The sequence below is a fragment of the Aedes albopictus genome, chromosome 3 (assembly GCF_035046485.1).
Source record: "Aedes albopictus strain Foshan chromosome 3, AalbF5, whole genome shotgun sequence".
In the NCBI taxonomy this organism is placed as follows: Eukaryota; Metazoa; Arthropoda; class Insecta; order Diptera; family Culicidae; genus Aedes; species Aedes albopictus.
The window spans coordinates 238,141,873-238,167,962 of NC_085138.1; the positions used below are offsets into that span (position 1 = coordinate 238,141,873).

General features: G+C 37.6%; 1 protein-coding gene across 1 annotated transcript in view; it reads right to left on the bottom strand.

The window, feature by feature from the left end:
* The window catches only part of LOC109407707 (acyl-protein thioesterase 2), a 33,689-nt gene extending 7,599 nt beyond the window's left edge, over positions 1-26,090 (bottom strand). Inside the window, exons 1-5 of the mRNA XM_019680857.3 lie at positions 25,810-26,090; positions 25,659-25,690; positions 8,827-9,040; positions 8,585-8,758; positions 8,361-8,516 (exon numbers count right to left, since the gene is read on the bottom strand). Coding sequence (XP_019536402.1) covers positions 8,361-8,516; positions 8,585-8,758; positions 8,827-9,040; positions 25,659-25,690; positions 25,810-25,860 — 627 coding nt within the window. The 5' untranslated portion in view covers positions 25,861-26,090. The remainder of the gene's footprint in view (positions 1-8,360; positions 8,517-8,584; positions 8,759-8,826; positions 9,041-25,658; positions 25,691-25,809) is intronic.

Here is a 26,090-nt window from a genome sequence, read left to right on the forward strand (position 1 = left end):
TATTTCTCCAGGGATTTCTGCATGAATTCCTTGAATGCCTCCAGTAATTACCCCAAGAATTTCTCCAGAAATTGATCCAGAAATTCCTCTGGAAATTCGTACAGAAATTCCTCCAGGAATTTCTGCAGAAAATCCTCCAGAGATTCCTTTTTGAATTGTTTTCAATAATTGCTTTATTAATTCCTCCAGTAGTTTTTTACGGGATTCATTCAGGGTTTCCTTGAGGAATTTATTCAGAAATTTCTTCTCCGGGTATTCCTCCAAGGATTTTTCCAAGGACTTTAGAACCAGGAATTGGTTCAAAGAATTCCCAAAGAAATTTCACCAAGAACTCTTCCAGAAATTCCTTCAGTAATTCCTCCAGGAAATTACCAGAAATTTCTTCAGTGTTTCCTCCAAAGATTCTTTCAGAGATTCTTCCAGATATTCCTCCAAGAATTGTTCCTGGAATTCCTCCAGAAATTCCTCTGGGAATTCCTCTAGGAATTTATCTAATAATATCTTCAGAAATTTTTCCTGGGATTCCCAAGGAGATTCCTCCAGAATTTCATTCAGGGATTCCTCCAGGAATTCTTACAGCGATAGTTCCTCGAAAGTACCTCCTGGAATTCCTCCAAGAATTTGTCCAGAATTCCTCTAGGCGTTTCTCTAGAAATTGCTTCATGGAATCCTCCAGGGATTTTTTTTCCAATAATTTCGCAGGGATTCTTCCAAGAATTTCTGCAGAATTTTTTCTAAGGATTCCTCCTGGAATTTCTCTAGGGATTCCTCCCAGAATTCCTCTAGGGAATCCTCCAGAAATTTATTTAAGAATCCCTTCAAGATTTCTCCCAGTGTTTGCAGCAGGAATTCATCCAGGAATTTCTGCAGAAAGTCCTCCAGGATCTTCTCCTGGAATTCCTCCAGGGTTTCCACCAGGTATTCCTGCAAGAATACCTTCTCCAATAACTTCTCTAGAAATTCCTCCAGGAATTCGTCCAAAACTTTCTCTAAGGATTCCTTCAGAAATTTGTCTAGAAAATTCTCCCATGATTCTTCAAGTGATTTCTCCAGAAATTTCTCCAAAGGTTCCTCCCATATCTGCGTTAAGGATTTCTCCAGGAATTGGTCCAGGGAGTCCTCTAGGTATACATTTAGAAATTTTTCGAGGGATTCCTACTGGGTTTACTCCAGGTATACCTGCAAAAATTCCACTAGCGATTTCTTCAGGAATTGCTTCAGATATTGCTCCAGGAGTTTTTTCAGGGATTGCTCCAGGAATTCTTGTAGTGATTCCTTCAGAAATTCCTCGCTGGATCTTTTCAAAAAAATATTCAGGGGCTCGGTCAGAAATTTCAGAAATCCGTTCATCATCTTTTCCAGGGATTCATCTAAGATTTTTTCCAGAATTCCCTGGAGATTTTTTTTATTTACTTGAAGGACTTCTACAGGAATTCCTCCAGCGATTTGAATTGGGATACTTTAAGATAATTTTAAAGGGATACAGGAGTCTGGAAATTTTTCAAGAAGTCTTCCAGGAATTCTTCCATCATTATCTCCGAGAAATCTTAAAGGAGTTCGTCCACAGGCTCAGGAATCACAAATTCAGGAGATCATCCACGAATTCCTCCAAGAATACCGCCTGCAGCTCCTGGTGTCCAACTCAAAAAATACTAAAATATGACATTTTTTGAAATATCTCGGAAATCAGAAAAGATATCGCAATTATGAGGTCAAATTTTGTCCAACTGGGCTCTAGAATCACCGATTTAGTCTAGAAATCTTATGATGGAAAGTTGAACTTAAAATGTTTTTTTTAAGGTTTGTTCTAGCAAAAAATTCAGTTAAACCCTTTGTGCTACCCCTAAATATCAACCGAAATCGCTCATTTTTGCACAGCTCACTTATTTCGACCAGTACATCACGTATCACTTGGGAAATCATATCCCGAAAATATTTTTTTTTAATTAGCCCCACCCTTCTGTATCTTTTTCAAACATACCATGCTAGGATATCAGACATTTCTCCAGGAATGTTTTCAGGAATTCTCCCAGAGAAGACTCTTTGGGAATTCCTTCAGGATTTCCTCTCGAAATTCCTCTAGAAATCGCTTTTTAAATTTCTCCAGGCATTATTTTTTAATTTATTTCAGTTATTTGTCCAGGAATTCCTTCAAGTGAATGCCAGAAATTTTCCAAGAATTCCATCATTCTCAGAAAATACTCCTACTCTTCAAGAGTTTCTCCAGGGATTTTCTTCAGAAATTCTTACAAAGACACATCGAGGAGGAAACCCAGTTATAGTTACAAGGCTTTTACGAGACTACCTTTAAAAACTCTTCCAAGGATCCTTCCGGGAATACGTCAATTGAGATTTGTATAAGATTATGGTCTTAGATGAGTATATGCAGTACAGGAGTATTAAAAACTATTCCTAAAGAAATTCCGACAGGGACGTACTCAATACAGTAATAGAATACAACTGAAGGTTTATTTTTAGAAGAATAGAGATCCAGGCTATTTCAAGATTTCTAACACGCTTAGACAAATTGGATGATAAATTACTGAAAGAACTCTAGTTAGTCATAAAAGACATTATGTAGACATTTTCAAAAAGTCTTCGGAAGGGTTTCCATTGTGTTCTACTGGAGACAATTTTGAAGGAAATCATAAAGAAAATTCTGGGTTAGTTCTTAGGGTCTGTCTCAATTGGGATATTAAAAATAATTTTAATTAAATTTGACAGTTCGAAAATTATTTTTCCTTGATTTCCGAACTGTCAAAAATAATTCTGCTCCAGAGCAGACTTATGTTTGACAGAACGATAATTTTCGTCCTCACCGGCTCGCGCATGCGCACGCTTGTCCACTGGTGTTTGTTTACATATCGGTTTGCGCTTTTCTCTCTGTTTCTCTCTTGCTTCGATTTTGAGGTGGGCCCGTCTATGCGTCCGTAATAAATATAATGTAATCATTTTTATGATAGAAATATGTGTATGGATTTGGTATGGATGAAATTTTGCTTAATTGTACTTTATCTTGCTGAAGTCCGTAGCTTGATTTACGACGGATAGCGAAATGTTTTTCGTTGAATATTGTTCAAGAAGTCGGCATTAGATAAATATTTCGATCGTGTTGATTTTCTTCCCTGCTCATAAAAAAATCAGTATTTAAACTGTTTTCCCTCAAAGGGGATACAAACATATTTTTATATTTAAGCTGCCTCGGCAAACTTTTACAACTGTTGACCGCCCTCTTGATTAGTTTTATTTCGATCATGGTGAATTTCTTCCCAGCTCATTGAAAAACATTAACTTCACTATTTTCATATTTTTCTTGATAATTTTGATAACTTTTTGTACATATAAACACAGCCATCAAGAGTACGGATCAAACCATGCAAGGGTCATTCTGATCGGTTCAGCCGTTCGTAGGTTTTGTTGCCTCAAAGGAACTTCAAACTCATTTTTATATATATAGATTTATATTGATATGTATAGATAGGAAGTGAAGTAATCGTAAACGATCGAACGTATTCACGCTACCTCTTGATTCCCTTTTTGTGTATGTGAAGTCAACATAAGGAAGTGCAACAAACAAGGCAACAAAGGATTTTTTTCTGTGCACCTCTTATAAATATTTATCCTAAAACTTCTCCAATATTTCGTCCAGGAATCCCTCCTAAAGTTCCTCCAGGGATTAGAAACAAATGGAACAATTCCTCAAGGAATTTCTCATTTGAAGTACTTACGGAAATTCTTCCCGCAATTGCTCCAGGAGTTTCTGAATTTCTCTGGAAGTTTTTTTATGAACTTCTCTAGGGTATTGTTAGGAACTCCTCCGGAAGTTCCCTCAGAATTTTCAAGACACCCTGGAACAATTCCTCACATTTTTGTCAGGAATTCCTCACAAATTTCTTCTATATTCTTCCGGAAGTTTCTCGAGGAATCTCCCTAAAGAGTCACATGCTGGAGAAATTGTGCTACGGAAGAACCACCAGTGAGAATTTCTAGTGAGAGGCAGCTTGGAGGAATAAATGAGGAAAGCATCGAAACAATTTCAAGGCAAAATAATATTTTGTTTTTAAATTTTCCGACAAGTTTTCATTTCTGAGCGGTATCATTTTTGGTAAGGCAACATTGTCAACATCGATCAATATTGACGTGTTTAAATTGGGCCAGAAAAAAAATTAAATTTGACAGCACAATGATTTTCGAGCTTTGAAATAATTTTTGAACTGTCAAATTTGAATAAAATTATTTTTAATATCTCAATTGAGACAGAGCCTTAAAAGAGTTCGTTATTTCCAAACAAGTTCAGCTATGATTTGTTGCGATAGTTTTGCAGGTATTAGCAACAACAACATTATAAGCTCTACAGAAGAAAATATGCACGAGTAAAGAAAAATCCCTAACATTCCTCAACATAACTTGAATTCCACAAGGAAGAACTTAACAATATTTTACATAGAAAATTCAGAGGCTCTTTGGGATACCCATCGAAGGATTCCTTTGAAAACTATCATAAAGATTTCATTTCTCGGCGATTTAAAATGGAAGTTGTGCAGAGCATTGCTGCCCATAACTGCATAATTGTAACATTTGCAGTTTTTGCCAATATTGAGTTAATACCGGGGATCATCTCCTAATCATCAGTACTTTCATCCAACCAAATGAACTTTATAAGTTTGTTCTGCAAAATGTGAAACAAATACCAAGTCGTTTTGTCTCATTAGCTAATATTCATTAATGTAACCGCATAACAGTCACACTGGAAATACACACTGGTTCATAGCGTACCATCAATCATATTTTGACCTGATATTTATTTTAACTATTCATCCAGCATACAAGAAAAGCTGTAGAAAATTTCATTGTAAAAGGATGAATTTTAAATTATTAGCAAATTTTTGAAATTTCGTTTCATCTCCATACTAACGCATGTTGCAAACTTTAATCTCCATTTTCTCCAATGCCTACTTTTGTCGAATGTGACTGTTATGCAGTTATGGGCAGATTGCTACTTATATAATATTATATTATATTATACATATTTCAAAACAAAACTAACAGAGCAAATCAAATATACAATTTTAGACAATCTTGTAAAGTGTGACAAGTTGAGAATACTCTACAATAACTATCAATTAAACACATATTATCCATCCATATAAATAAAAATGGAATGGTGTTTGTATGTCACGAATAGGCTCGGGAGCGGGTCAACAGATCGACATGATTCTTTCACTGTTGCATTCCGCCAGGCCTGCGACGTGTTCGTACGAAAAAAATAATTAGAAAAAGTGACCGACAAGGCAAGAAAAATGGGAAAATCTGAAATTCCATTTTGAGGGGTATTTCTTCATGGAACTGGATGTCAAAAAACAGAGTAGGCAGGCAGGACGACGTTTGCCAGGACTGCTAGTTCCAAATAAATGTGGCGCTGTCCATAAACTACGTAGACTTTTTTCCGGCCATCTCAGACCCCCCCTCCCCCCTCGTAGACTTTTGTTCATACAAAATTTTCGAAATTTGTATGGAGCGTAGACTTTGGCCAGACCCACCCCCCCTCCCCCCCCCCCCCCTAAGAGTCTACGTAGTTTATGGACAGACCCTGTTTATTTTAGATCTAAGTTTGTCATTAAGATAGCGGTTTTCAGATTTTTCTCCTTAATTTCATATATAGTCATGGAAAATTTCTGGGGGGTGTCTGGTGGATTCTGGATGGGGCCTGGCTCCCAGGCCCCCCCCCCCCCCCTCTAGCTACGCCAATGCAAAATGGTCACTTCACCCCTTTGATTCTGGGTCCCTCAAATGTAAATGAATTGTAGCTTTTAGCTGTTTCGCACCCGCACATCGGAGTTTGCGATCTGCTTCGAAGAAAACCCCCCTAGAACCCCACTTTTCGCCGTAAAAACATGCATGTGCTTAAGTTTTAACATCTAAAGGAATAACAATAGCAACAAAATCATGTTGTTTTGTCAAGCGATGTAAACGCTGTAACTTTTTTCGTAAGCGTCAGATCACTTCGTGGTCTTCGACAAAGTTTTTCTGGACACACTAGGCTATGTTCCCACATTATTGGTTACATGGTTTAAAAAAAAATCGAGTTTAAAAAAAAAACATTTCTCTTGAGAGAAATGTTTTCCTATGTAAAATCCCATACAAACTTCAAACGTGATGCGCAAAAAGTAGACATAACCGATCGTGTCTAAATTTTGCACAGTTATTAGGGTCCTGAAATTGAAAAAACTTTCTGAATCATAAAAACTTTGATCCGATGGGATGCTATCAAATTTTCCATATTTCCATATAACGGATGACCCACTCAAATACACATGCACGATTGCCTTCAATTCGATATCATTGGGCACGTATATCCGTAGAAAAAATATTGAATTTTTGCAGAGAACCCTGTTATCTACGCTCGGGAGCGGCTATTGGAACACGACCGGCTACTGGTACACTGAGGATACATCAAAGCTGCAAAGGAGTGTCCAACAAGCAGATCTTCATTAGTTCCTGCTTAAAAAGGACTTGTGAATGGAAACTTGGTACGTGGAACTGCCGATCTCTTAACTTCATTGGGAGCACCCGCATACTAGCCGATCTACTGAAGGACCGCGGATTCGGCATCGTAGCACTGCAGGAGGTGTCTTGTGCAGGAACCATGATGCGAACGTTTAGAAGTTTTCGGTCATACCATCTACCATCAAACCCCAAAATTTTATTCCCACCTTTGGGTTTCCGCGCCGAAGACCCAGCGCCAGATTCGGCGACAAAGAGAGCTGACAGCAGTCGCCGGGCAGTTGGCAATCTTGATATTTGACGGCGGTCGCCCGTTAGTCATGGGAGTGGATTGTTGTCACGCAAATAGAGCTTTTCGTTGAAAATGCATGTGTATTGACAGATGCATATTGTTGACAGATTTTCTGCTGTGTAAGTGTAAAATTCTTCGATTTCCTGTATCGCACACTACTCAAACCGTTTGACCAACATTGCCACCGCCCCCTGGTTGGTCGAACCAGCGAATGTTTCTGCAACGGTATGACGAACTGCCAAATCGTGTTGCACCAACATGTCACTTTGGTTGCACCAACATCATCCCCCATTTGAAATCGCACTGTGTTTGTGCAACAACACTACACACGGTACGATTGGTTCGTCAAACATTGGCTACGCCCACCGTTGGTTTGAGTAAAATCAAACTGGTTTGATTTTTGCCGACCAAACCGTCAACCGTCAAATCGGTTTGACGAACTGCCAAATCGGTTCGTCAAGCAGCATCACACACGGTCAAACACAGCACCAACTCAACCACCAACCTGGGGGCGGAGTCAATGTTGGTCAAACCGTTTGAGTAGTGTGTAGGGTGCCTAAGCCTTCGCTGGAAGGAAACGTCATGTTGCTCAGCGAAGCAAGGAAAATTTTCAGTGAAAAAAGCAATATCATCAGGGTACCAGATTCCGCTCATCTAAGGCCAGTTTCGCAGAAAAACATCATCAAGATTCTTTTGAATGACAGCAAATGTTTTTGCATTTTATGTTAGTTCAATCTAAGTACAGTCAGATACAAATCAGGACTATTGTAGAAATTTTCATAAAAGTATGATTTGATTACAATTTGTGTGAGACCAAAGTGGTCCTAATTCCGCTCACGAACAAATTTATGCCACCTTTTAAATAGACTTTTTCGGAAAAGTGCATTATTTGTGCAACTTTATGTTTTTACCATTAGTTTTTCCTGTTCAGTAGAAGATTATAATAGTGTGTACTAAAATCGGCAGATTTTACGATTTTACGATTTTCTTGCGTGAGCGGTTATTGGATCATATGAAATTACCCACAACTTTCTTGGGCCCAATAGCCGCTCAAATAATTTCATTGTTTTGTTTTTAAAATGTATGTGTTTCGGTAAATATTGCATAAAATGACTTTGTTCTCATCTAATTTATATTGTCCAAGATAATCAGCGCCGAAAAGTGTGTTTTTATGCGGGAAAACTTATTTTTTGCATCAGTGAGCGGCTATTGGGTCATGAGCGGCTACTGGTACACTGACGGTATCTCTAGTCGTTTTTGAGTTATTGACAAAAAACGACCGAAAGATCAGCATTTTTTGATGTTGTTGTTGTGGCATGTTGATGCCACTTAGCCTTGAGATACGGACCTCAAATTTTGACACAATCTTTTCTTAGCTAAATCGATCATTTTACAACATCGAACTTATAACATTTCGATTTTTTGCAAAATAAGGGACGGCCTACTGACCAGACTGATCAAAGCCATGATGGACGGTGTGCATAAATGCGTGAGGGTTTTGGGTGAACTATCCGCTGAGTAAAAAAATATATCATCAAAAGTATATCATAATTATTGTACGAACCTTCATGTCCTCTAACTCGGCCTCATTTGACGAATGTGACAGACCCCTATACGATTGGAATTGCGAGCTCTTCATGAATGTCTTCAATACACTCGACGACAATTGACCAAACTTGTATGGCACCACTGGATCACAATCTCCGTGGCATTGCAGAATCTTAAAAAAGAGATATAAAGGTGTCAAACATAATGATCACGTGCTACTTCACAAAAAAAAATACTCACCGGCACTGTATTAGGGCATTTGAGCGCACCTGGGAAATTCTTATGCATCGGTAACCAACAGGATAAAGCCATAACCCCAGCCAATGGCTCCGTAAAGGTCAGTGCCGCGTACAGAGCCAGAGCACCGCCTTGCGAGAAACCTCCCAGCATTATGCGGTTAGCAGAAATTCCTCCCTGTAAAACGTCCGGCAATACATGAGCTAAACTTTCTAAGCAAACTTAGACACTTTATGTAAACCAACCTGAATCTCGCTTCGAATGAGCTCGTGCACATTCTTTGTTGCGTTTTTGATGCCTTCCTCGTCCTCGGGTCCTCCGATGTCCAGCGTCTTCAAATCGAACCACGACGGCATACGGAACCCAGCGTTCAAGGTCACTGGAATCGTCGGTGCCGTCGGACAGATGACCTTCATGTCCGGCGTACGAATCATGCCCATAGTAGTGGCCCACCCATGGCTGAGAGAATAACAGGTTTATAAATTAAGGAAAAAGTTTTTTGTACATTTAAAAGCTGAAAAGGGTTGTACTTATACATTAGCTAGCTGATGGAAAGAGAAAACGGAAACAGCCGACACAACATATTTGATTCTCCATAGAAATCGACTCTGACCCTCTGTCCTAGTTCATGTCATAATAGTAGGGATAAAAGACTACCTATAGAGGACTGTTGAAGTTGAGCCTGTCGTTGATTAACATCCCCATATGTTTCACGCTTTGTTTCGATTCGACTCAATGATACACCTGAGAGAAAGCCTGCGTCACAGCTTAGTGTTCGATGGGCACTTCCACAGTTTTTAACTGAGAGCTTCCCCTGACAATTTGCATTTGTCTATTGTGTGGCAGGCACGATGGTACTTTATCCCTAAGGAAATCAAGGAAATTTTCATTACCAAAAGTTTCTGGATCGACCGGAAATTGTACCTGGATTCCCTTTACAGCTGTGGTTCTTATAATATGGGCTCGTTAATAATATGCTCTCCAACTATCAAAGATGATGTAGGGTTTCGTGTTCCTAGCACTGAACAGCATAGAAGTCACAATTCAGACGTTCGATTTGAATAGGTCCTAAGTTTGCTGTTGTTTCCTATGTAGATTCAACCTATTCAAATCAAGCGCCAGAATTGGGTTTTGAAATTAAGAAAAAATCAATGATTTTTTATTTTTAAACGAAAGAGCACCTTTTTCTGAGCCGCTATGATTTTTTTCATATTTTTAGAACTTTATTTTGGTACCTGAAATTAATTTCAAAGAGATTTTTTGAAATCACCTTTTGACAGCTGGGCAACTGCTTGACAGCTCCGCTCAGTACAAAACGCGACGAGGGGTGATTCGACAAATCGCTCCCATACAAATTTCATTTTTTTTTTTAAGAGTGACCAAGTGGAGCTGCAGGACAGCTGATAGCAAAGCCTGGACCCTTCCCCAACTTTCCCCCCACTAGGACTAATACTCACGATGGACTAGACGATGTCGTCAACTTGAGCAAAGTGTGTAGTAATTAGCATTAGGTCGTAGTAGTTTTTAAAAATACTGTTTTTAACTTTTCCCATCGCACTAGTGTTTTGATCGAATGGAAGCTCTAAAGATGATTTGATAATTGAACAATATTTCAATTATCGAAAATCTCCGAGGTTACTGGACAACATTCAGAGATAAAAAAGGGTGTCTATGTCTATGTTAACGCCTTCAGAGTACTATTCTTAAGAAATATACAAAGAGCAAAAAGAAAAAAAATGTGTCGTAGCTAATTTTTAAAGATTTGATATTTCTGAAAATTATTCGAAGACCAGAACTAGCGTTTTTAGCCGATATGGGCAACTAGTTTTTCTGACAGCTTCCCCAAACAATAATCAGATAATATCATCAGTTATTTTATAATACATTCTGAAAATTATTTCAAGCTGATTACCAATAGTGTCAATAACCGATGTTAGTCATTGACAGCACCAGCATCATTTCCAAATAACTCTCATATTAGTGTTAGATAACACTTTTTGAGCTTCCATTCGTTATTGTAAAGAAATTTGTCAAACCCTATTTGTCAAAATATAGTCAATAATGTATCAAATTGTGTTTCTAATTTCGCTAGTCGTCTTCTGCATATCTGTGATCATCTCAGTCCAAAGTAATATTATATCCATCGTAACCCTTTACAATGTCAACCGTCCTAAGTCCTAACTAAATTCCTGCTTTTTCGATCAGTGAAATAATACCGTCTAAGATATAAAAACGAAAAAGTTCAGTCAACTGATTTTTGTCAAAAATAAAAATGATAATGATTATTTGTCAACTTTTATAAATTCACAAATCCCATAAAAATAAGAAATACAAACTCCTATAATCAACAGTTTTATCTTTACCTAATCAGTCCATAATTTTCTAATTGTAATGAATCTAATCTGTAAGGCTGTAAGTCAACTTATCCTAGCGTCCCCTGTCCTGTGTACTAACGAATTCAAGTAACGAATGATGAGTGTAACGCAGAGACCTCCTCTACCCACTCTTGCGTTACGTTAAATTTAACAATTATTGTTAAATTTGAGAAAATTCAAAGAATGCAAAGATTAGGTCTATGCAAGCTGAATTATAATTTGTTTTTGACTTGTGATAAATGCACGACGGAGTATTGGTTCCCATTAGCACTTACGGCGATTCCTTCACTTGCGCTCAACTCGTAAACTAGATATATCTTGCTCAAAGTCCAAGCGGTGGTGAATGAACTGGCGCTAAAGTGCTAATGGGTTAAGCCCTCCCATCGCGTCAAGATCGAATATCCAGGGGGAGGGCCATACAAATTTCAAATTGATTTTTAAATAGGTTCCCGGGCACCAAAATTGATGAAAATTTGGATTTCGGCTCAGTTTGACATGCAGATTCAGAATATGGAATTATCTCAACACCACTAAAGAAGCCAATTAATATTTTTTTCTGACGTAGATATTACTAACGAGTCTGGATAAAACAAAGAGAAGAAACGTCAAAATTGGAACAGTCGATTTTCTGTCATCCCCATAGTTCCAATCGAGCAGGAGACCTGTCAAAACGACAAGGATTCGCCACTTTGAGGAAGTGAATGAGCTGATGGAGCACGGTATATATCTTTTTATAAAAATCGGCATGTCTCAAAATTGATTAGAAGCAAGCTTAGACTTTCCCCTGAGTAACTCTCGCTGAGACCGGCCCACTATTTAAGGGGCCATTAGACTGTTTGTCATTATGACAAATATTTGCCGTTGTAGTCCGACATTCATCCGAGGTTGCCATGATTTATGTTGTGTGGGTCATTTGTTGGGCTTGTTTGGCCAAATATTTGTCATGTCTAATGGGACCTTAAAGGTCTTAAAAAATGTTTTAGGAGGCGTTTTTGTGAAAGTCTTCGCCAAAAAATTAAGGAAAATGCGTTTGGTTAGTCAAATTGATAGACCCCTCGTTGGTTACAGCCACAGCAATTTTTGCGGACACTTCGATTTTGGTCAAATGGTGTCTCATTTAAACCGTTATAACTCGAAAGTTTCTCCAAAATCCACCACAAAACGAAATGTTGTTGAAAAGAGGAAATATAGAAGTAGGTACTACTTACATTGACAATATTTACAAAACGGCAGTTAACTTTTGATAGGAGGAAAAGACCCTATCTAATTTTTTTGATCGTAGTGTGCTCTGCCAGGGACAAGTCGCAAATTTCTTCCTGGCAGGGATTTTCTCGGGGATATTTTTGTTTTTGTATTTGCCCCGTTAATAGAAGCATGTAAATTAATTTACTTCTGCAGTCTTATACAATCATAACATGATTATGTTAAGTGGTGATCAAAGTGAATTGTGTAGTGTATCTTCTCAAGCGATAAGTAAGAGGGTAAGCAGGTACCGTCAATGAAGGCAGATTGCGATACAGATCAAGCTGCATTCCGCTGAAGACTTCTGTGGATAAAGTGTGCAAAAATAAAATAAAGAAGCTGGCCTTCCGGAAAAATATCCAGAAGTTATTGGACTCAAATTGAGGATTTATCCTTAGTTCCTTAGATGCTGTGACCTTTCAAGCGTCATCGGTGACACTTGGTGAGAATGTTCCTTTTTTTATTTGATAGTCTATTTTATATCAAACTATTCTGTTAACAATTTTAATATGTAATAGTTGCTAGATTTTGGCATACGTGAAGCAAGGGGGTGTTTTTGTCTCGTTTCAGAGAGCGAACATTGGCGCCTAACCTAGGCTTTTCAGCCTGCACGCGAAGGGGAAATACTTTGGTCCCATCCCAGGATTCCACCGGAAAAGGAGTGACATTAACATTTCTTAGCAAAGTCACTCTCATCGTATTTGCGTATTTATTATGCTATTTTACTCATACTGAGCGGTTGGTACGAGATGTCTCCGTTCTATAGTTTTATTGTGGAATCGAAAAAATGATTCCACAGCAATACCCAATAACACTGCACAGTAGGCCTGGCCGCTTTAATGCTTGTAATAAAAAATGAGAGACGAACCAGCCAAGGGCTGAAAGTCTCTCAAATAAAGATAAATCAATCAATCAATCAATGCTTGTAATACATCTCTGATGTACTGCAATCATTAATAATTACAAGAAATAGTAGTTTACGCAACAAGGTGCAGAATGACGATTTTTACAGCACGAGTCGTACATTTATCCAACGAGGCTTGCCGAGTTGGATAATTACGACGAGTGCTGGAAAAATCGAGTTCTGCACCGAGTTGCGTACAACGTTTTTTGCAATTTCATAAATTACCCTTGAGGATAGTTTTTAACAATTTTTTTTCATGAAACTGCACACTGATGTTCATAGCCATGTTTCAGAAAATCTGATCATAACAGGTTATACTGTGCAGTTGTCACAATTTTCCAAATCTGCGTCCAGAAAGCATCAAGAAGTTGACCAAAACTGAAAACAGTGCTGTAATGGTTCATTACGCAACGCATATCAGTGCTGTAATGAACCATTACAGCACTGCTTATTTGGTGTGGGAAAGTAGGCCTTTTCCTGTCAGATTTGCGTGAGGTAAAACAGCCTATTACGATGAGAAATTGCAAAAAATAATATATTTAGTCGATTCTATCATTTTTCAGGATTCTTTCAAGTAATGGCTGTGTATGTGTAGACTAGACTAGACTAGACTAGACTAGACTAGACTAAAGAAAAAGACATCTCTAGTTTTTTGATATGTTATGTATAAATCGTATAAATGTCTCAGCTTTCAATTGATGCAAACAATTTGAAAATCGGTGGTTGCCAACATGGTGGAAAAAAGTTTTGGTACCTACAAAAATCCAACAGATTCGGATTCAGCGACCCAAAATCTGTCAAAGACACATAAGTTTGCTCTTGAGACAGATCAACATTTTTTTTTCGTTTCGTTGTGTTATTACGCATCTAGGTGCATCTGGGAATTTTGGAAACTTAAATTCATACATCTGTCTCTTTTCGTTTAACGCACGAGTGACGCATAGCACTTTTACAGTACCAGGATCGACTTTTTCAAGAATGACACAATTTCAGGAACTATCAATCTCCTGGAACATCTGAAATCTCATGGATATCTCTAAAAAAAAGTATATGTTTCCTTCCTTCCGGTAAGCATTCCTTCACAATTATCTTCTAAGATTGCTCCAAGGATTTATTCACAGATTACTGCAGAAGTTTTTTCTGGAATAGTTTTAAGAAATCCCAAGGATTTTTATATGCAATCACTTTCTTATTCATTCATTCAATCACTTGTAACTTCACCATAACTTATCCTCGGTTTCCCCAAAATGTTCTATCTGGTATTCCTTTCTGTTATCTCGTATCATTCCGCTTGGTTATCTCTTGAAATTAGATGAGAATTATTTAAAAAAAAAGTGTTACTTACTTTGGGATTTCCTTAAAAGTTTTTTTTTAAAGCATTTTCATTTGCATCTTGATGATTTGTTACATTCATCAACTTAACCCTCTAATACCCAACCCCGCCTTTAGACGGAGTGTAGTTTTAGCATTTGTGTAATTTTTGTTTCGTGGATAATCATTTTTTTAAATTTGGGGTGATATTTAGGACTGTTCTGTGTATCTTAAAATAGTTTTTGGTGTCTTTCAAAGCGTACATATTTACATTTTTTTAAATCATTGAAAAATGGATGTTTTAGTCACCTTTTAGAAGTCATTAATTATTTTGTATTAAGTCGCTACAAATAACATATTTTAATATGTTCCCAAATCATTCTATGAAAGTAAACCAGTTTAAGGGAATAGAATACACTATAAAATGATTTTCCTTAAAACTACAGGGAAAATAAAATTTTCAATCTGTATCCTAAATAGGTTCCCCGGACAAATATAGAAATGTGGGGATGTTCAAAAATAAAAAAATTAAAACATCAAAAATCAAAATTCACAAAATCGAGAATTAAAAAGAAACATCTTCCAAAACATGTTTTTGATTTTAGATGACGAAAAATGATATTCAGATCAAAATGAAAAAATCCGGTACAGCCTGGATTCGCTGGTTGGGTCACGACTGCGACCCGATTAGCTAATCATATGCGTTCGTCGGGGCAACGGACAACTGATCAAAATGCTGTAGAGTGTAGACACACGCAAGTGATGAGAAATACGTCACAAAACACTCACATACTTGCACAAACGTTCTGTACATTTTTTTTTATCTGTATTAACGAGATTTTTAGCCCTAGGCTAGTTCATCTCGGGACCCACGCTTTACTTCCCTTCCGAAGGAAGAACTCACATTTTGCGAGTTTGTCGGGAGTGGGATTCGATCCCAGGTCCTCGGCGTGATAGTCAAGTGTCAAATATACTATATTAACAATATAGGTCACTCTTACGATTTTTTGGCGACACCTTTTTAGTGAATGTGGCGCCACCAAGCGTCAGAAGAGGTACTACTACACACTAAATGCATGCGCTATCCGAATGACGTTTATTCTGTCGAACTGTCATTGCATGATGGGGATGCCCATTTCTTCTGAAATAATCGATTAACATTAATCGATTTTTTATTCAACTATACTCAAATTAGAACAAATTCAATTCTCTCTTCTTAAACAATTTTTGGCGTATATTATCGTTGCAGCACCAAATCGAAGTCGCGACATGCGAAATAACTTTAACCCTTTTTAAGGCAGTGGCAACTATATTGCCACCTTATACACATATTTTTTTCTGTTCGTTTAGAAAAATTTTAAAACTTCTGTTTTAACTGTTGAACGCATTAGGCCTTTGTGAACACTCATAATTTTTTTTTGAGCCATAACAAATATGAATGGGCTTTTTTAGAACAAAATGTCTGTCCAAAAACTTCCATTTTTGGGTGCATAAAGGATTTTAAGCTCGAACTTCTGTTGTGGTCAGCAAATTGAAAATCAAATGATGGGGATTAAAAGCCCATGTTCCTTATACTTGTGGACAACATTTCAACTTGATTGCTTCATTACTTTTAGGAACTCAGCCATTTGAAAAAATGTACTATTATAAGTGGGCATGTACTAAAATTGCCATATCGTCCAAAATGATTGACATCGACTTCAAATGTCGACACATGTAACTCATGAGTATTGGGGCAATAACTTATCAAAAAATCAGCATGATTGATAAAAGCATCACAAAATAACAACATTTTAAACTTTGTTGACAAAAAGTTAAAATCTAGACCAATTTTTTTTCATACAAAATCGACCATCGAAGTTTTTGAAAATAAAATCGTATTTGTTCATTACACCACATTTGCTTTATATTCCAATGTAGAACGAGTTGATTCCGTGCCTGGTTTTCTCGGCCTTATAAAGGGTTAAACTGATGAACGTACATAACAGACTAAAACACAGAATACCCTAAACGAGCTTTCCGTTAGCGAGTTATGAACGGTATTTTCTCCGGAAATTACACAAGAATTTTCTTGTGGGATCCCTTTAAGAATTGCACTCTGGATTGTTTTTCTCAAAGATTCCTACATAAGCTCTTGGGGGATTCCTCCTAGAAATAATTCTGGAATTATTTTAGGAACTCCTTTCGGGATTGCTTAGGGAGAGCGTTCCAGCGTTCCTCCTCCATCCTCCAACATTTTTTTTATCAAATTTCTCCAGCAGTTTTGAAAAAAATCCTCCAGATATTCGTTCTGGTTTTTTTTCCAAAAGTTCCTTCTGGGATTACATATCTCCATGAATAAAATGCAATCAGTGAAGTACTAGATTTGTAGTAATGAGCTGATTTTTTGTATAATGAGAAAGTAAATTCTGCAATAAAATGGTAACTGCAATAATGGTAATAAAAAAGCAAGGGTTTTATGACTGCTAGACTGATTTGATGTTGTTTGAGCAAAACTTTGGGTAACTGTGTTGTTGTATTCTCATTTATTACAACTTCAACAACATAGTTCCCCAAAGTTTTGCTGAGGCAGCATCACCGTTTCAATGCAGTAACGGAGAGTTTAGCATCTCACCATACAAAAAACCAACTCATTACCACAAATCTAGTATTCACTTATTCCTTCTGGGAATCCCCGATAAAGTACTTCTGAAGACATTACAAATTTATAGAAATCTCGGAAGGAATCACAAAAATAATTCTTGGAGGATTTCTGATACTTCAAAGAGAAAACTTCTGAAGGAATCCTGGAAAGATCTCTCAAAAAATATTAATTAAATTGTTCATATAAAATCGCGTTGGAGATTGACAGAGTCACTTCATCACAGAAGACCTTGTGGAAATCCTCAAAGGACGGAGTGAATTCCAGAAGAAACTTTTGGAGGAATACTGGTATAAATCCCGGTTGAAATTCCCAGAAGGAGGAATTTTTTAAGGAACTCTTGGATAAATCACTGAAACAACTTTGGAGGAATTCAAGAAGGAACTCCGGGAACTTCGTAAAAAAAACTCCTGAGGGAATCGTTGAAGGAGCTTCTGCAGGAATCCAAGAAAGACTCCAAGAAACTCCTATAAGGAAATCATATAAGGAACTTCTTAACGAATCCAAGAAGAGAATTCTTGAGGATTCCTAGAATTAATTCTTGAAGGAACATCAGAAGAAATTGCTGGAGTAATTTCAGTGGGAGCTCCTGGGGGTCCCTCGAAGAACCTCTGGAGAAATTTCAGAAAAAAAACTTTAAATCAATCTCTGAAGACACTCTTGGATGAGTTTCAAAAAGAACTCCTGAATAAATCTCTGAAAAAAAAACTCTAGGAGGAAACCAAGGGGAATGACATATCCTTTTTCTAATTGGAAAATCCGCATTTATCCGTTCCTAACCGTCGCTAATCGCTGCTAACTGAGCCGCAGGCGCAAGGAAACCGATTAGTCCGGAATAAAACTATCAGTATTCGAATAAACTCACAGTTCACTTCGGAAGAACAACGAAATTAATAGAAATTAAATATTTTCATTCTCAGGTCCGGTCCCGGAGCTTATTTTTTGTAAGCACGGAATGGATGCAATGTCTTGCACTCTGCCACAAGAAATTTGACGTGCACTTCTCGCGCTTAGTATCATACGGGCGTATCTACAATGATCGATTTCTTTTCATCGACTTTCTCTTTGGTTATTAAATTGACCAGCAAATCATTTTCGGCTGTTTTTGTTGTTTTAGATGCTAGTTCTAGTAGTCCTTTACTGAAACACGCCCAGAGATCATCCGAATATTGGTCGTATTTCCCGGAATAATCCGAAGGGAAAATCGATGAAGAGAAATCGATCATTGTAGATGCACCTGTATGATACTAAACGCGAGACTTGGTTGGTGATCTTCCGGATTTTTTGTAAGCTATCCAATCCGATGTATGTATGTCAGCGTGGACATTAAGAAAGATGACATTAAATGCCATTGTCAAAAGAAAATAGCAACCACCAGGGCAAAATATAAGTTAATTTTGTTGGAGTAAAGTAGTAACAGCCCCCTTGTACTAGAATTATAATAACGATGAATGATGATGACTGATGAGATCTGTCTGAGTGTGTATTAGCGTGGGACACCAAAAGACATTTTACTCCTGTACACTTTTTGAGTTCCATTTTGGGCCCATATCTACTGTGCAAAATTTCAGCTCGATCGGAGAAACTATATTTTAGCGCCAGCCACTTTAAGTTTTCATACGATTTACCATGGGGAAAATCACTATTTCAAAGAAAAATCGCCACAGGTTGCCCCTTAACCCCTAAAAATAAATCGATGAATGATTTCTGTTGGAAATTCTACGAGGAACCAACCCTCCGAAGACTGCAAAGCGATCTAAGGCATGTGGGAAAAGTTATTTACTGAAAACCGATTGGCATGCCAACGCTGTTTAACATGTAAGGAATAACAATAAATAATAAAATCTTGTAATTTTATTGATCGGGTGAGGCTTAATAACTTTTTCCACGAACGTCGCATCGGTTTGCGGTCTTCAGAGGTCTGATTCCTCGTGAAGTTGTCTACAGAATTTCATCGACTTATTTTTAGGGATCTAGGGGTGACTCCTAGCGATTTTTCTTTGCAGAAGTATTGATTGGTTTGTCTTTATTAGAGAGACTTTCAGCCCTTGGCTGGTTCGGCTCTCTTTGCAGAAGTAAAATGTTCCCATAGTAAATCGTATGAAAAACTAAGAATGGCGGGCGCTAAAATATAGTTTTTCCAATCGATCTGAAATTTTGCACAGTTGATACGGGACCAAACTGGAACTCAAAATGTATACAGGAGTTAGAGTTTTTCCATTTTTTGTATTTTCCCATATAAACCGTGTACCAGGCTAGTGTGTATGTGTACGAGTATCGACGAAGCATATTGCTGAATAATTGTGTTGATTGTTTTGTTTTTATCATTAGTCCGTACTAGCCCGTTGGCAAATAAACAAATGTAAAAACGCACTCTGAGAGTTAATCAATTTCTTCTTCTTGGTTACGCGAATCCCGGGACGGTAGTGATGTGATAGATCGGTTGGAATTACAGTGACGATTCGTTCGTTGAGAGCTCATTAGATGGGCTGTCTCGATGGTTCAATGTTCACTGGTTGGGGCAAACCCCAACTAAAAAGCACTGTCAATGTCAAAATAGATGTCAAAACGAGTTTGACGTCTGACCGCCGTCGCATCACAGCTCCTGTATACAGAACGTTTGCGCAAGTATGTGAGTGTTCCGTGACGTATTTCTCGTCACTTGCGTGTGTCTGAAGCATTTTGATCAGTTGTCAGTTGCCCCAACGAACGAACACGATTCGCTAATCGGGGCGCAGTCGTGACCCAACCAGCGAATCCGGACTGTAACTATAACCGTGTCCACTGCGAGGCCAAGTTCAACAAATTTTTGAGGGTGAAAATTTTAAATTTCGAAGTTAAACGATTTCGATGACTTTACAATGAGGGAGCATTCAAATTCTTGTACAGATATTGAGTATTTTACAGCTAAGTAGACTAAGGTACACCGGGGCAAGTTGAAACGGGTGGGGCAAGATGAAACAGGAAGTTTTGAAAAAGATTTCAATACAATTTGGAAATTTGTCCTTCACTAAAAGATTGTTTGAATCAAAAACAATGTGTTATGGCGATCAAACTGTTTATCATTATTAGAAAACATTATGTTAACCCACTGTTTCATCTTGCCCCACCCGTTTCAACTTGCCCCGGTGTACCTTATTTATATTCGTAGATGTCATCTAATGAAATATTATTTTGTTTGTGTACCTATATTGTAAATCGATTATTTATTAATCGATTATTTGGGAACAAAAAAACTTCGACACCCCTAGTGGCGTCACTAATAGGATACTGCAAGATGACGTCACGAAGCCGTGCACTGACAGTTCAGCGAGCTTGTTTACATGGACTTAGTCTCTGGCCGAGATCCGGCAAAAATGTTTTTCGATACAATTTCAGTAAAACGGTAATTAGACGATTGGTTTTGTACTAGTAGAGTTGAATATAATCGATATTTCCGTATCATAATGATTTCGAGATGGTAAACGTAAATTAAATTTTCGCCGCTCGTTAAAAATTCTAACACCTTGTAAACAAGCTCGCTAAACTGTCAGACAAAGTGAGGTTAGATCAGGTGCTTGCAGTACTCTATTGAGTTGCATCTGATGAGCGTTAGAACAAAAGAGACATCTAGTGGTTTGCAATGTTTATCTGCGCCACCTGTAACTGTACCTCATTGCATCGAGACAGCCCATCTAACGAGTTCTCAACGAGCGAATCGGCACTGCACTCAGAAATTAAAGTATACTCGGAATTACTATTATTTATGCATTTTGTTTCCACATCTCTCTTACTCTCTTTCTGTTTTCATGCTATCTGGCCCTTCACCTGGGTTGACGAAACACTTCTCTTCAACCCAGGCTAAACGGCAGATAGCATGAAAACAGAAGAGAGTGAGAGAGATGCGGATACAAAATGCATAAATAATAGTAATTCCGAGTATACTTTTATTTCTGAGTACTGTAGACAGTTCAACAATACCACATACTGTTCAAATTGTATCCCGAATGGGTGATTAAGCACATCTTATGGTTATCGTTTATGCGGGTAGTTTGTTCGAGTTTGACGTGCCTGCACCCTCCCTGGCTGAAATAGATGCTCTGTGTATTACACCTTACACACTTTCACCCTGATTTGTCAACATACATGAAAGCAATGTTTATGACACATAACGTTTAATTCGCAGTACCAGTTAAGATTTTTGCATGCTTAATTTTTCACCTGCGTGTCAGACACAGGGCCGTGTACAGAAAATGCGTAAAGGGAGGTTTTTTTTTTGGCATTTTCAATAAAACTTATATGAAACTATGGTGAAGTGGGGGGGGGGGGGTTATTACACGGGCTTGGTCAGATATATATATTTTAACTTACCCTTGCTGTAGATTAACTTAAATTAATCATACAAAGAGCTAATCGTAGCAAAAGAATTTCTTTAGGAGTTCCAATAGAATCAGAATAACTCTCAAGTAACATTTTGATGACCAATAAGCCGTGTAGCGGTAAAAACAATCGTCATTCTAATTTAATGATGGTTCTAAGATCCTCTTCTAGCCTATTTGACTAAAAATGTTGCTTGGGACTCACATGTCACTTGTTCCTGGATTTTCTTCGTTGATTTTTTCAGAAAATCCACCAGGACTAGGAATCAGATTTCGTTAGGAAAATCATTCTACCCGTTAACCTTTCAGGACGCGCGCCATCAAGCAGCTGAAACTGCACCGCGCTTGCGCTGTACACGACCAGCCAGGTTTTTTGGCAGTGTTGTACTTTTTACAACGGCGCGCGTCCTGAAGAGTTAAACAAGACATCCTTTCAAAATTAACCTAAGAGTTGGTTTTGAGATTTACCAAGATTTTCCTTCCAAAATTCCTACAGGAGCTCCTCAAATTCTTCTGCGTGAATTCATTCAATTTTTTTCTGAATTCCTTCAGAAATGCTTTCTGATATTGCTCCGGAAGTTTCTTTTAGGATTTCGTCCGAATTTATATCTGGAATTCCTTCAAAACTTTTCTAGGATTTCATCAGGAGCTTTTTCTGTGATCCAAAAGTTACTTCTAGTATTTTTTCAAGAAATCCTTCTGGGACTCATCCAAAGTTTTGCAGCAGGAGTTTCTTCTGGAACTCTGATTTTAAATACTTCTAAGTGGAGTACTAGATTCTATATTTATTTTTCTTTTGAATCCCTCCAAGATTTCTTATTGCGTTTCCTTAAAGAATTCTTTCTGGGAAAATTCCCAGAGTTTATTCTAGGAATCCTCCACGAGTTACTTCCGGGAGTGTTCGTGAAGTTACTTTTGCGGATTCTCTAGGAGTTCTATATAAAAATCCTCCAGAAGTTCGTTATAGGAGCCCTCCTCGTGTTAAAAATCTGATAGAAATCTTCCAGGTGTTATTTCTGAGAATCCCCAGTTTTTCTGAAAATGCGCTAGGAAATCCTTCAGAATTTCCTGCTAGGAATCGCGCAGGAGTTCTTTCAAGCAATTTCCCAACTTGTGGGAATCCTACAGGATTGATGGGGTACCAGTACCCTTAAGACACAGAGAAACAGACGTCACATTCTCATTGCTTCCCATCGATCAACTTTTTAACGGTTGATTCAAATATTCAGTAGTAGGTCGATCTACCACTCGCGGCGCTTGTATCGTTTTTGCTCCTGTTTGACGTTTGCTCACTACCACCATCTTGTGGCGGCCCGGCCAAACACAGTACGTATAGCATTGGGCGATTACGTTTTTGTGACGATGTTTTTAATGAAATTTGATCTAAGTGTTACGTCTGTTTCTCTGTGCTTAAGAATTCTAGGAACAATCTTTAGATCGAATTCATGGGTCCCAGACTAAACTTATGTTCCGTAAATTCCTGATACGGTAAATTCCTAAATTCCCTAACAGAATTTATAAAGTATTTTCTAGAGAAGTTCTCAGAAAAAAATCCATTAGGGAATCTGCAGGAACCCACAGAAGGTATAGAAGGTGGAATTTTTAGCAGAAGTTACTGAAGGAATCCAAGATTTTATTTTTTGGAGTAATCGGAAAATGAAATTCCTGGATTTATAAAAGTTTTGTAAGAATTTCCAGAAGGAAGCTCCGCGAGGATGGACCTACCTTGGGTAGAAAATCCCCATAATTAAGAGTAATTAATTGAATAGAAAAGGAAGCTCCTGGAGGAATATCTCATATTCTTGGATGAATCCCCGGAAAGAACACCAATGAAGATATCCATACAAAATAAGCTATTTATATGAAAAATAGCTCAATTGTTCGGGATGATAGTTTTACCACACTCTGTGGTTTTACCTTGGTTAACTTTATATGCATATATCCCGCCTGTTATTGGTTTATTATGGTAAGATACTTGATTCACTTTCGAGGCGTGACTGTGCAAGTGACCATAACTACTCTCATTGTGCAAGTTTCAAAGGCTTTTTTTAAAGGTACCGTAAACCGGGGTCAAATTGATCAGCGGGGTGAAATTGATCGTTCGGGTACTACATTGTAATTCCATACTAGGAACTCTTAAGCGTCGTAATAATATTAAACTTTCTACGTCATCTGGTTCGTAGATGTCTGGAGATGAGTGTAGACTTTATTTTTTTTAGGAAAAAGCTAGTTTTGCCGTATTTTATAGGAATTTGCAATGAATTTCACATTTAGTTGAAACCATTGCTACTAAACATTAGATTGCTAATAGGACTTCCCGTAAATTCTCCGTTTTAACATTTTTGTGGAGCCTTGGTTGGGAAGTTATGTAGCTAATCAGTACATAAAATAGTTGAAAAAAGTTCATTTTATGATGAAATAGTCATTTACATATTATGATAGAAATCACTTATTTGAAATGAAATTGCCTACCTTTAGGCGTTCAAGGGGAAATTTCAAAAGTAAATTTTGCTTTTAATGTACTAAATTCACTAGTTGTAAGATTTTAAACGCGTTGTTCGGTTTTAGAAGAGCAAAATTTATCGGAGAAGGAAACCTTCCTTTCCAACCTATGCTTAATTGTATACTGATCAATTTCGCTCCAAATAGAACAGATCGGTGAAGTACTAGATTTGTAGTAATGAGCTGAATTTTAGTATGGTGAGAAGGTCAATTCTCCGTTTTTGCAGTGAAATGGTGCAAAAAGCGTGGGTATTATGATTCCTTGCCTAATTTGATGCTGTTTGAGCAAAACTTTGGATAACTATGTTGTTTATGTTGCCAGAAATGGAGGAAACAACAACACTGTTGTCCAAAGTTTTTCTCAAACAGCATCAAATTAGGCAAGGAATCATAATACCCACGCTTTTTGCACCATTTCAATGCAGAAACGGAGAATTGACCTTCTCACCATACTAAAATTCAGCTCATTACTACAAATCTAGTACTACACCGAACGTGCCCCATTGGCATTATTTAACTTAAAGTTTAAATTTGTTAAACAAAATTCTGTCACATGGTTCCATGGAGATCCACTGGGTACTGGTTTTACAGAAATTCTTTTGGCAATATTTGAATTGCCACTGATATTATCCGCAAAAGTTGTTTTAAAGTGATCAATTTGACCCCGGATTACGGTACAATAATAACGCCGGTCACGTCCTTGCAGATAAGTGTGGCGAGAGAAGGAATATTAGTACCAAACTTTGTTATGTCTCCACCAAAGGCTGCGGGAAGGATCGCTTGTTAGTAGGGTCAAGATCCATTTTGGTGTACCGGTTCTCGCCATAGTGGTTACCTAAAGATAATTCCAAATTTTGTATCATTTCAAGAGTTTTAATGGCAAAATACATTTAATTTCTTGTTATTAAATCTTTCATAATATGTCAAAGTTTAAAAGTTTTCTAAATTTCCACTACGGCCAAATAGAGAACCACTATGGTCATGCCTCTATACACTAATATGGCCTTTTAATTCATAATCATGCCATGCAGACGGCCGTGCTATTGTTTGATTCATGCGGAAAGCAAATAATCGACTACTCACGTCAGGTGGTCGCTTATTTTTTTTACAACCATGTCTTTGTGTCATTTTTTTTAAATTGAAATTTTAATGATTCTAATTTGCCATGCTGTTCGATTCCCAGATGGTCTAGCTAGGAATTTCTTGTAATGGTAATTTCCGTGATTTCCCTGGGCATAGAGAGCCTCCATACCTACCACACGCTACCATACAAGTGAAATAATCATTAGCAGAGGAAGCTCTCAATTAATAATTTTAGAAGTGCTTAAAGGGCACTGAGATGAAAAGCAGGCTTTGTCCCAGTAAGAACGTAACCCCAAGATTAGTAGGAAAACAAAACACAAAATATAAGGTAGTAGGTAAACAAAAATTGTATCGTCTAACAGCGGTGTTTTTATATCGGTAGATAGCTTGGTTATTGGCGTACACAGTGATGATGGTGGAACATTTTATTGATTTTTTGTCACCTCATCCAGTTTAGCCCATCCAGCATAAAAATAATCTAAACGAGGAGTTCCATTTTATTCCTTTCAAAACAAATTCACTAAAATTATATAATCTGATAGTTAAAGCTGTTTCCATCGCTCTTCAAATAATAAACTTCAATAAAAAAATAGAGCCAAACTGATAACATATAGGAAGAAGATTGTACAACCCTGATAAGAAACGCTATAGACATAATTACCCGGTGTCGCCCAATCCATGCAGAAAGATTAGCTGAAATAGTTGGAACAAAAATTTATATGCAATCATTAGTGCATCGGGCGACACTACACGGTATCGATTAATGCTCAAGGCTATTGCAAACCCAACCGTGGGAAAATTGAATTTATTACCGTGGATGTGTGCTTTGCAGCTGATTGAATGATTACTGGAGCTACTGCCATTGTTTCTTCTGGTTTCAAATCACAACGAATTGTGTGTCTCCACTGAGCTTTTTCTTCTGCACACTGCACTGGAACAATTCACTCAATCAGTGCGAATTGATTCGTGAAATTTTATTACAAAATCACCGGAAATAGCAACAGTTTTCACTATTTTTCTTCACTCAATCACTGCACCCGTACATTAATTTTTTGCACTACCCATGTCAGTGGCGTTCGTTTTGGAAGAAAGC